General features: G+C 39.0%; 1 protein-coding gene across 1 annotated transcript; it reads left to right on the top strand.

Moving 5' to 3' along the window:
- The first annotated feature begins 322 nt into the window (after positions 1–322).
- pprc1 (PPARG related coactivator 1) lies at positions 323–9,962 on the top strand. The gene is made up of 13 exons (XM_060872188.1): positions 323–421; positions 2,817–2,948; positions 3,059–3,214; positions 3,708–5,475; positions 5,567–5,620; positions 6,298–6,358; positions 6,627–6,694; positions 6,796–7,444; positions 7,573–7,761; positions 8,014–8,092; positions 8,186–8,307; positions 8,419–8,570; positions 9,565–9,962. Exons 1-13 carry the CDS (start codon positions 341–343, stop codon positions 9,657–9,659), a joined length of 3,606 nt encoding a protein of 1,201 aa, XP_060728171.1. The 5' UTR covers positions 323–340; the 3' UTR covers positions 9,660–9,962.
- Positions 9,963–12,237: the final 2,275 nt, after the last annotated feature.

The following is a 12,237-nucleotide window of genomic DNA, read 5'->3' as shown; positions in this document are numbered from 1 at the left end:
TACTTAATGCTAAACAGTTAAACATTAGCATCATCTAAACATGTCTGAACATTTCAATCTATTTAATTTTAGTCAGACTGTTCCATTAAACTGGATTAAAATTAGCCATTGGACATTTGAACTTCTAGACAGCTGCCCCTCTCTGCGTTTAAGGAATAGACTTTGGGCAACTGTTTTGGACTTTCGCTTTAAATTTCCAACGCGTCTTTTAAAACGCGGTCTGGGGGCGGAGTTAACTCGTGTGAGTCGTTTTGCCGGGAACAGCCGCACCACGTGTGTCCGGGCCGGCGGCGTGAGTCACTGCAGTTTGATTCACATTTTCACAGAGTAGAGTTGCAAGATGGCGGCCCGCTGGGGGACCGGTGAGGAGATGTTAACAGCCAGTAAACTAGAATATTTTTCATCAACGACTCTTGACGAGGTAAGATTATGTATATTATTTACTCGGTTGTTCTATAATTAACTTTGAACTATTGTCATTCTTAGCTTGGCTTCCAATTCAAACTGAAGCAATGGATGTGCTGGAAAAATGACACGTGGGTTGCTTTGGCGAGGTGGTCTTTGATAAATACATATCTGGTGTTGGTTATAGAATCGAATGTATACTTGCTGAGATGGTTTCCACAACTGGTTGACATGGTATATAAATTAATCTGCTCTAAGTGTCCATCGAGTGTACAGTAACAGTGGGTATTTATCATATACCTCACCATGCTGTATGAACATGTTTACACTCCAAATCCAGATGTGTTTGGGTTATATTTAGTGTGGCCTAGTGATGGTTTAATTGTGCTTTTTTTTTTTTCTTTCACTGCACATCAAACTGTTATTTACATAGAATACTGGTCAGGGGTGCAGTTGTGTGTGTGTGTGTGTGTGTTCACTCTGAGTAGTGGAACTGCTTGGTGTAAACGTGTCCTAACACGAGCCGTTTCATTCATTTTATAGAGCTGGATAGTAAGATATTTTCATTTATTGGACCTTGTTTTGTGTGTGTTGGGATTCCAGCCTTAAATATGACTTCACACCTTCCTTCCCAAATGCCCCACGTGCGTCGTGTGGTGAATCTCACCAGTGTCGTATTTCATATATACAACACACAACTTTTTATTTCGAATCGTCAACCTTTTAATCAAAACGATAGATTTGTTATGCATTTGTCATCCTTTTGCTTTTCATGTAAACCGACAGTTTTTGATTGTCAAGTTTACACTGGACGACTTGTAGTAGATGTAACAGGTATCTCGTGCTATTTAAATGCTGATCCTGTTTTTCAACAACGTGGAGGTGCGATGGATTATTACCTTTTTTAATTAGTCTTTTATTTATTTCTCACGTGCAGGATATTCCAATTAAGTCTTGTTAATTAAGTGGGTCGATGGCACGTGAACTAATTTGCATAAGCAGTAAACACGTGGTGTGAATTAATTTATCTATTTATGTAAGGAAACTTTTCAACTGGTGCGTTTGTAGGTCTAACTGTATCCGAATCATAAATGTCTTTTTACTATAAGTGCACTATGTAGGGCATAAATAATAGTGTAATTCGCTTTATGCAAAATATAATTTGTACTTTGTCCAGGAACGTGGTTTTTTTTTTAATGCGCGGTGCAAATAACTTAGCATTTGCGTGTATCTCTGGAAAGAAAAACTGCAACGCCCGGCACAGATCACGTGTCTTGTTACAAACCAATAAACTCTGACATCTGACGTCGGCAAAACTCTGAGTGAAATCTCGCGATATTTCTCGTGCCGCTCCACGGACAGGACGTCCTGGCGCATGGAATATTCCACTAGTCGTGATTGGTTGTTTCTGCACTGGACATCTACAACAGGCGGAAGTAGAAGCACGTCACTACTGAGGCGACCACGTGTTTTCTCCTCCGCGTGCTGCATGCATGCATGTTTTCTTTTTTCCATTCTTGCAGTAGCAAGGTTACAAACACTGTAAAAGAATTGAGTTCACTATATAAAGCTCGGATGAAAATAAGAACCAATTAATTTTTAAATTAATTTAATTTTAGCAATTTTTTATACCTAATCGTAGAAATGTTTTCCATCAGTGGCTGGCAGTCATTAGCTTGTAACTAAAACAGTAAACACAACTTTTCTTTTTTTTTTAATCTGAGATTTATTGAATTATGGGTTTAAAATCAGGCCTTAGTCAAGCATTCAGCTGTGTATTGATTGATTAATGACCACCATTCACAACACTTGGAATACTGTTTGGGTCAAAACTTTAGTGTCAAACAGTGTCTGAGTTTCGGCCCCTTAACATAATTCACGCGGTATTTTTAAAGGACCGTCCCAGCCAACTATAGGGCTAATCTGAACCGAATATGTACTTTAAATGTCTCTTCTTAAGTGTCTATTGCAATGCATTGTCTAGCCTACCTTGTTGATGGAGAAAGTCCAGTTTAAAGGTTTAAGCATGAAAAATAGGAAATTTAATCACACAGTATTAAATTTATGTTTAAAGGCCATTTTAATATATCTCGGGGGGGGAAAATACATGTACATCAGGACTGCGAGTTTGGACTACATGTTTGTTTATGCTTGTCTTTAATGTACATAAGATGGAATGGCAATTAACAATTTTGATGAACTATACAGGTTTATTCACAGTTGTATATTTTTGCCTTTTTGTCTGTTGCCAAATTTTATGAGCAAACATTAACAGCTGAAATATCAGATAAATTGGATTTGCTACATCCGTTTATGTATTTCCCCTCTTGTTTATATATTTATCTATCAATTTTTAAAAACTCTTGGTTGTAAACAGGAGGATTTGGTGTTTTTTTTCTTCTTCTCCACAGTCAGAAATATTACAGGAAGGTCTGTGCAGTCTGCAATATGATGGTCTGGACACTGGAGATGCACTTGAAGCCCTACATGGCTGTTTTGATCCATCCATTCTCTCAATATTTGAGGATTCTACAAATGGAGAGGTAAAACCATGTTTTATTTCATATACTAAGGGGGGGAATGGGTAACGCACTTAATCTTTGGTTTTAAGTATGCAAATTGTTTTGTGATTTAAGCTTGTTTACTTTTTTAGGTTAAAAGTGGTGTTGATGAAGAAAGTGAGGCAACACTTCTCACGGCTCTCACAGAAATACTAGACAATGTGGATGATGAAAAGTTGTCTCCCTTTGATACTCTACCTGACATGGAGCTTTTGCAAGGACAGAAGAAATTCTATGAGCACTTAGCTGTGAGTATGCGGTTCTTTCTCAGCAGTTATATGACAAACTGAGCAAATTATGAACAGCGAAATTGATGTGTATAGCAGTTTGGCCAAGAGCATATGTATGGATTATATGTATTAAGCATAACACCACTTTGTATCCAGTGAAGTCAAAAACTAAAGGCTTTCTTAGCCGTTTTAGAGTAGTTTCTGATCAAGTGTTTTCTGAGCTCACCTTTGCTGTCTGTTTGTAATTCTACAGATTCCCTTTCAGTAAAGTGATTTTTTTTTCTTTTTGTTTCTTGAAGCTCAGACAATTCTTGAGTTATGTGCTCCATCAGAGTCTATGTATAACTCAAGAGAATTTCCTGGGAAGCTAACTTAGTCTAATATTTTTGAAGTGATTTAACTAACTAACATTTCTTCTCTTACCACTTTTCAACGTGAACATTTATCTTTACCTTGTACCTTGTTTCAAATCTTTAAAGCTGTATTTTGTGTGTGTGTGGGGTCCCTGCAGAGACATGATGGTGGTGAAGATGGTTCTGCTGGTTTTTCTGAACTTATTCAAGATTTGGCTGTATCATCTGAATTGGACTGGTGCCTTCCCATATCCCTGGAGCAGGATGGGGAGACTGTGTCTGTTACTCTCAGTGATTTGGTCAAACACATGCACCCATATGCCATGACTTTGTGTGTGGAAGGGAAGGAGCAGCTCCTGCCTGAAGGAGGAATCATTTTGGAGGTTATGGATAAAGGAGAATATGGAGAACCTATTCTTGCTATCCCAGACCTGAGCTTTCCCCTATCTGTGGATAGTTTAGCAGATGAACAGAGTGTTCCAGAAAAGGTTATGAGTAAACATGATGACACCCAGTCAGAGGTAGCCCCATCTAAGGTTTTACCAGTCTGTGATGATAAAGTGGAGAATGTAAAAATTAAACATTCTCAGAAAGAGTCACCTGAAAAAAGGCTCTCGAAAAAGAAATGGAAAACTGAAGACACCAAACCTGTTGAAGGAAGAGTGTTAAGGAGCATGTCCTCTAAGGAGGCAGTCGAGGAACCCAGTAAGGAAGGCGAAGAACAAAAGAGGAAGAAAAAGGTTACATTTGCCCCTGTACTTACTGTAGATGAGAATAAGAAGCATCAAGTTAAATCAGAAGTGAAGACAATTGAGGTACAGGAGCCTAAGGAAATTCCTTCTCCCACCATAACTGCCACAGCAAACCTGGAATTAAATCAAGTCTGTACAGATGGCATGAAATCACAACACTTGCATATCCCTGTAGAAAAAGCCTCACCTAGTGATAAATGTAGAGAAACTGCACTGCCTTTAGATCAGCAGCCTGAAGTCAGTCAGTCTAGTGAACCCAAGCAAAAATCACTTAGTTTAGAACAGTATCGTCGACTTCGCCAGAAGAAGAAACCGTCTCCGTTGGAAAAGGTGTGTGACAACAGCACTAAATGGCCTACTTTACCAGAAGCACCCAAGGAACTTCCTCCAATCCCCTGCCTGCCTGAGCCCAACTCTAAAGACCCACGTCGTGCAGCCTCCACTGCTGTAAAAAAGGAATGTGTCCCTGAAGTCATGCCCGCCTGGCAGCCAAGAGGCCCTGGAGCACCCCCAACTCCTCAGGCTTTGCTGGTTCCACCGGCATCAATGTTGGCTGCGTCTAAAAAACCTGAGTCCTGTAAGTCTATTTCTCCAGCTCCCACAAAACCTGACACAAATTTAGCCACACCCACAAGCTCCTCCACACAGTCTTGTTCCCTGAAACCACCTGTTCCAACCCATATGTCTGAGAACACTATAACCAACAAGGAATCTTGGACTGCTAAGGAGACATCAGCTGAAATTGCTCCATCGCTACCAATGGCCACTATAGTTGGAGATACTCATAATCTCCATGCAGCTGAGCAGGCAAAATGTTTACAAAATACCCCCTCTGCTTCTTATAAGGCCACAGTGAGCCAATTATCAGCCCTCTCTAAGGATCAAGAAATCTCCCAAACTCAGGTTGTTCCTGAAATCTTAATCACTACAAAACCTGATGCCTCTAATGCTTCTGGGCCTAAACCTGCAAAGCTTGCTCAGTCAGTCAGCACTACCAAGCCTACAGCCAGTTCCCAGCGTCACGTTGCACCCATAGCGCTACAGCCTTTCTCATCAGCTCCAATCCAGGCTAGAATTATGAAGCTGGCAGAGCAGATGAGGATGGCTTCTGCAGCAGCATCTAAAACAAGGAGCCCTACAACAGAGCTTATACAGTCCTTCACCAGTGAAATTGGTAAGCATAGTTAGTGAGTAAACATTTGCACAGTAATGTGTTCCTTATTGCATCATAGTCTCGAACTCAACATGGTCTCCTCCCCCTTCAGGTATTGAGGCTTCTGACCTCACCAGCCTTTTGGAACGCTTTGAAGAGACTCAGAGTAAGCAAACTTGATCACTAACACGTCAAAACCAATTTTAACGCATGCCAACAGCAAACTAACTTTTGCTTATACTTATTTCATGGCATATCATGACATTGCAGGTATCCTGATAGCAAAACCTTCTCAACTATTGGTTGTCTCAACAAAAACACAATATATAATGATGTGAATAATTTGTCTGAGCCTTTGGCTGGCACATATTATTTTTTGCAGACAGTTGGTTGTAGGTAAATAACCTGCTGGGAATGGTCAAATCTAGATATTTCTCATTGCAGTGCTTGCATATATTGGAGCAACTTTTTGTCGTTCTAAAAGAGGATATAATATAGTTGTTAGCAGGGGCTGTGCCTCTAAAAGAACCCCCTGTATGGCTGGAACAGCTGCTATGACCTAATGCTCACTGTGTGCTGCTGGAATTCTGCAGTGTTTGCAAAACCAGTTCCACTCTGAGTGAGCTGTCTTTTTGTCTAGGTGAATGTGCATGAACATGAGATCCACATGTATGTGCTTGCTTTGATAAACTACAACACTACTGACGTCTGAATCAGGAATCCTATAATCCTAGAAGCACTTTTAACACCGCACTATAAATTTCACATGAATGTAACATGAGGGCAAGCAACAGAGAGCCTGCTCTGACCTTTGACATTTACCACCTTCCATTTTCTTTCCAGCCAAAGAGGAACAGAATGTGCCAGAGGTCTGTGGTAGAGCAGCTGCTGTAGGAAACTCCAGGTGAGTATGGTGCAGTTTTGGACAAAAGCAGGAGTTACCCTACAGCTCTAACGCTGCTCCCACACCAAACCGTCTCTGTTTGTGTGTGCACAGTTGCGTTTAGTTTTTACCATGAACAGCCAAAATGGCCCTGGACTACAGACATGGATGACACTGAAAATTCAGTGTGTCCACTGAAGCAGTCTACATTTTAGTTGGAAAATTTTCTCTTGTTTCGTGTGAGTGAGTTTTGAATCTCATTGTGATGGCAAGTCTGTTGCCTTTGCAGTGTGGAGAAGCATAAAGAAACCACAGTGCTCAAAAAAGCTTGCAGTCCTGATCTGGGCAGCACAGCAGGTAAATTACCAATGATCAAGTCTCTAAAAATTATTTACTTTTAGTTTTTAATTGCACAAACACTGCTGCATCTATATTTTAATTGCTTCCTTGCTATATAGGACTTACTCCACCAGCCACACCTCCTCACCAGATGTGGAAGCCCTTGGCACCAGTTGCATTATTAGGAAAACAAAGCAAGTCAGAAATAGCCAGATCAACTCCATCTAAGGCCATTCAAATCGAACCACTTCCGTTGCATGCATGCAAGCTCCAAAGCAAGCCCCAGACTTCCGTTACTCTTGGACAGATTCAGCCTTTTTCTCTAGACCATGATTACTGTCTCCATCCAAAGGAACCCCCCCAAAATGAGCTGGGCAATGTCTGTTCTTCTAAGCAACAACCAAGCATCATAAAGTCAACAGAGTTGCCTTCTGCAAACAGCAAGGCATCAGCAGAGACTAGCTCTAAACTCCCTTCAACCACCACCACTAAAGAAAGCTTTCAGGAAAATGTTCAATCTCAGCCCCTTGTATGTGTGAGTCAGTCTGAGAGGAAGGCCTTGACCACCACAGGCATAGTGACACCGGATGCTTCTCCAGAGAGACTGGATTCGGAGAGATTTAAGGGATATTCCGATCGTTCCCCCAGCCCATGCCACCAGAAGAGAGGACGAACAAAGAGAAAATACAGAAGCCGTTTACCTAGCAGGTCTAGATCTACATCAAGCAGTTCTGGATCTTCTGTATCATGCTCTCCACCCAGGAAAAGGTTATCTATTTTGATCAGAGATTTTATTTAATCAGATGGCATTAATTCTTGATGACTTTAAGCTACCTGTGTTCTCTTTGCATGTGGTACCTCTTCTTTGGTAACTAAGTAGTTTCTCTTTTTCCTAGATATCGGTCTCGCAGCACCTCCAGATCTCCTTCAAGATATCGCACCCACTCCCGCTCATCATCTCCTCGACAGCGTAGATATTCGTATTCCAGCTCTGATTCTTGGAGCCGTAGCCGGTCTCGTTCCCGATCACATTCTCGATCTCGGTCTCCCTCTCACAGGTCTCACCACTGGGACACTCGCTGCAGGTGAGAATCATTGTGTGTTGCATGGAATACTTTATCGTTGTGTATTTTTTTTGTCAGGTGGTCAATGTGCTACAAGCTTCAGTACATACTGGTTATGTATCTGTAGTATGTACAGTACATTGTTTTAATATTGCACTAATAAATAGCAGCTTACATTAACCTAAAATATGCTAAATGTTTTAACCTTATGATCTGAAGTCAGAATATCAGTTTACTATTGTATCATCTTGCCTCTTTTACTCCATCTTGCAGTCCTAACCAGAGAACTAACTACTGTTATGATTTAAAACACCATAATGAGGAAATAAGACGACGCAAGGAGAAGGCTATCGTGAGTAGATACCTTATTCTAATAACAAGAAGTAAATGTAATTGATGCCAAACATCTTGGTAAAGAATATTTAAAGTTCTTTTCTGTTTTCAGGAGGAGCGTAGAGTAGTTTATGTTGGTCGCATTCATGGAAGCATGACCCGTAAGGAGCTGAGGGAACGCTTCACGTACTTCGGGGAGATTGAGGAATGCACTGTACACTTTAGAGAGCATGGGTGAGGCAAAATAGCGATTTGTTTCCCTGATGACTGATACATTTTGAAATAAATTACAATTTTTCTGTATTGCTAGTCTTCAGGATTTAACAATTGATATTTTCATTGTAGAGACAACTATGGCTTTGTCACATACTACAACAAAAAGGATGCATTTAATGCTATTGAGAATGGAAGCAAGCTGCGTCAGCCGAATGAACTTCCATTCGACCTGTGCTTTGGGGGCAGGAGACAATTTTGTAGAACAGGTTATGCTGATCTGGGTGAGTTTTACTTTCTGATGATTCCCTTTTTATAGTACTATTCACTCCTTAATTCATTTGTAAGCACTTGATCCTGGATTAAGTGGCAGGTTGATCCCTGTTTTTGTTAGTCTCTTTCAGCCCTTTTGTTTACATGCAGCAAAGTTCAAGTACTGGTTTTTGAGCTGTACCAATTAAATTTCCCAATATGTGAGCCTTGGTACTATAATTCTATATTTCTAACTTTATATTTCCACAATTAAACTTTCATTACCTTGAGATGATAATCCATGCCTTTATTACATCTCAGTTGGACTATTGTAATGCACTTTATGTTGGTGTAGGCCAGTCGTCTTTCACGCTTCCAGTTGGTTCAAAATGCTGCATAACGTCTTTTAACTGAATCAAGGAAACATGAGCATATTACACTGATTGTGAACTTTGGCTGCCTGTGTAATTTAGGGTCTAGCTTAAAGTTCTTTTGTTTGTTTTTAAAGCCTTGAATTGTTTGCTCCACCTTCTCACTGAACTGCTTCATCCTTACAGTCCTGTCTGGTTGCTCGAAACACAAAAGTCAAACAGGAAGCTTAGAGGGGACAGACACTTTTCTGTTGCTGTCCCTAGGTTGTGGAACAACCTGCCGTTGTATATTAGACAGATGCCTACAATCTCCATGTTTAAAACTTTTATTTATATTCTCTGGCTTTTGGAAGTGCACAAAGGGTGTTTTTATTATCTGTTAATGTCTAAGAGATTTTATTTATCTAAGGTATTTGTTACACGTTGTTTGTTTTCTTTTATTTATATATAAAATTAAGTAAGTATTAATAATAACTATTAATACAGTGAGTGGGATTCTTTGTCGGTTGTAGCTGTTTTTAAAGTGCTTTATAAATATATTATTTATTATTATTATTATTATTATTATACATTTTAGGTGCTGCATTTCAGTTTTCTTACTAATAATCTGATCTTTTTTCCCTTTCCTTTCCTTTTTTTTCCTTCTCTTTTTCAGATTCAAATCGTGATCCAGTCCCTGCAAAAGCCAGGCTTAATGCACTAGACTTTGACACTTTACTTAAGCAAGCTCAGAGAAACTTGAAAAGGTAACACTTGAGGAAAAGAGGAAGACTTGAATCACATGTATTACCTCAGTGCTACGCACAAACCTTCCAAGTGCTGCCATTTTAGTTAATGTAATTTTTTTTTTGTTTGTTTTTTGCTTCTACAAGCTTACACCTTCTATTGAAGTGAAGATTTGTATGGAAAAAAAAAAAGAGGAAAAAAATTTAATAACACAAGTATGTAATGAAAAGTACGGATTTTTTTTAAATAAATTTATTTAAATGAAAAAAATGGATACATTTTAAGAATTAAGTTGAGCAGGCCTAATGCTGAGGGGATGAATGTACATGAAAATGTAGCTCAGTCCAAATAAACCTATTCAATAACTTTCATGTGTGTTTGTGTGTTCTTGTGTACTGTTTCAAGAACTTTCGTATCCAGTCTGTAATATCAAGGAATTATACAGCAGCCGCCTGTTTGTGTGGTGGGATGCAGTGAAAGTGAGGTTTTGATTGTGATGGATTTCCATGAGCAGGAAATTGATAATAGAAACTAGTATTTTAGTACTTTGTTCCATCACACCTGATTTCACTGTCTAGCTAATGAAGTAATCATTCAAATAACTGCACTACAACATCAATGTTTGATACAGTTACTATATGCTGGTGTCTATACACTATACTTGAGTTCAAGAAGAATCTTTTGTTAAGTTTCCTTTCATGTGAAATGTTTCGAGTTCCAGTTCAAATGCTATTTTGATAGTAATAATGAGCTAATACAGGGCTTTATCTAGTCATCTGCAGCTTTGAGATTCACAACTTACAGTTCAACTTGACTTAGAAAACAGTGTGTTCCCAGAGCCATACAAGTAAAAAAAAAAATCTCACGTTTGAAGATTAGATTTGGACCTATGTTGCAGACTGTGCTTATTACTACCTTTCAAATGCATCACATTTATCATATATAAACATCACAATTACTGGCAGGATTTAAAACCTGGTTTTGCATGTACACTGAAAAATTGAGAGGTAAAAAAACAATTTTAGTAAAGTTTTATTCTAACAAAATGTGATAATTTAGTACAGTGTAAAACTTCCCTTTGGCAAGATCATGGCAATATATCATTTTTGACAAGATTAGAGAATGTAGAGCAATCAGGTGGAGACTCATTAAAAAATATGTAAATATATAAATATGTAATGTAATATAAATATATATTTACAGTAAAGTATAAATAGATGCACATAAATAAAATAGTGCAGATGAATGTAAGGCACAAGTAGAGGCTTTATCCAGTATTAGTGTCATGTATAATGACATTAATAAAATGCTTGGTAAGTCTTAATGGTCAGTTGGCCTAGTGGACAAAACCACAAGTCAGAACAGTGCTAAAAATAATTGCAGATTCAAACCTTATAAAATTGCACAGGGGTATCATTATAGCTTTCTGACTGTTGAAGTGTTCAAGCAACACACTGCTACAATATAGCACACTGCTACAATACACCACACTGCTACAATACACACACTGCTAGAATACAGCACATGCTATAATACACACACTGCTACAATACACACACTGCTATAATACACACACTGCTAAATTACAGCACACTGCTATAATACACACACTGCAATACAGCACACTACCATAATACACCCTGCTATAATACACACACTGCTATAATACACACACTGCAATACAGCACACTACCATAATACACCCTGCTATAATACAGCACATTGCTACAATACAGCACACTGCTTTAATACACCATACTGCTACACTACACACACTGCTATACTACAGCACACTGCTACAATACACACACTGGTATAACACACACTGCTATAACACACACATTGCTATAACACACAGGCTGCTATAACACACACTGCTATAACACACACTGCTAAAATACAGCACACTGCTATAACACACACTGCTATAATATACACTGCTATAACACACAATGCTATAATACACACACTGCTATAACACACACTGCTTTAATACACCACACTGCTACACTGCACACACTGCTATACTACAGCACACTGCTACAATACACACACTGGTATAACACACACTGGTATAATACACACATTGCTATAACACACACACTGCTATAATATACACTGCTATAACACACAATGCTATAATACACACACTGCTATAACACACACTGCTAAAATACAGCACACTGCTATAATGCACACACTGCTACAGTATAATACACACACTGCAATACAGCACACTGCTATAATACACCCTGCTATAATACACACTGCTATAATACAGCACATTGCTACAATACAGCACACTACTATAAAACACACAATGCTATAATACACACAGCTATAACACACACACTGCTATAACACACACACACTGCTATAATATATTTATATTTACATCATTTAGCAGACGCCCTTATCCAGAGCGACTTACATTTTTTTTATCTCATTTTTATACAACTGAGCAATTGAGGGTTAAGGGCCTTGCTCAGGGACCCAGCAGTGGCAGCTTGGTGAACATAGGAATTGAACTCACAACCTTCCGATTGGTAGCACAACACCTTAACCACTAGGCTACCACATCCCCTATAACACACACTGCTAT

Source organism: Tachysurus vachellii, chromosome 6, assembly GCF_030014155.1.
Source record: "Tachysurus vachellii isolate PV-2020 chromosome 6, HZAU_Pvac_v1, whole genome shotgun sequence".
NCBI classification, from domain to species: domain Eukaryota; kingdom Metazoa; phylum Chordata; class Actinopteri; order Siluriformes; family Bagridae; genus Tachysurus; species Tachysurus vachellii.
Note: the sequence above shows the minus strand (reverse complement) of the source record. Positions and strands in the feature narration are given on the sequence as shown.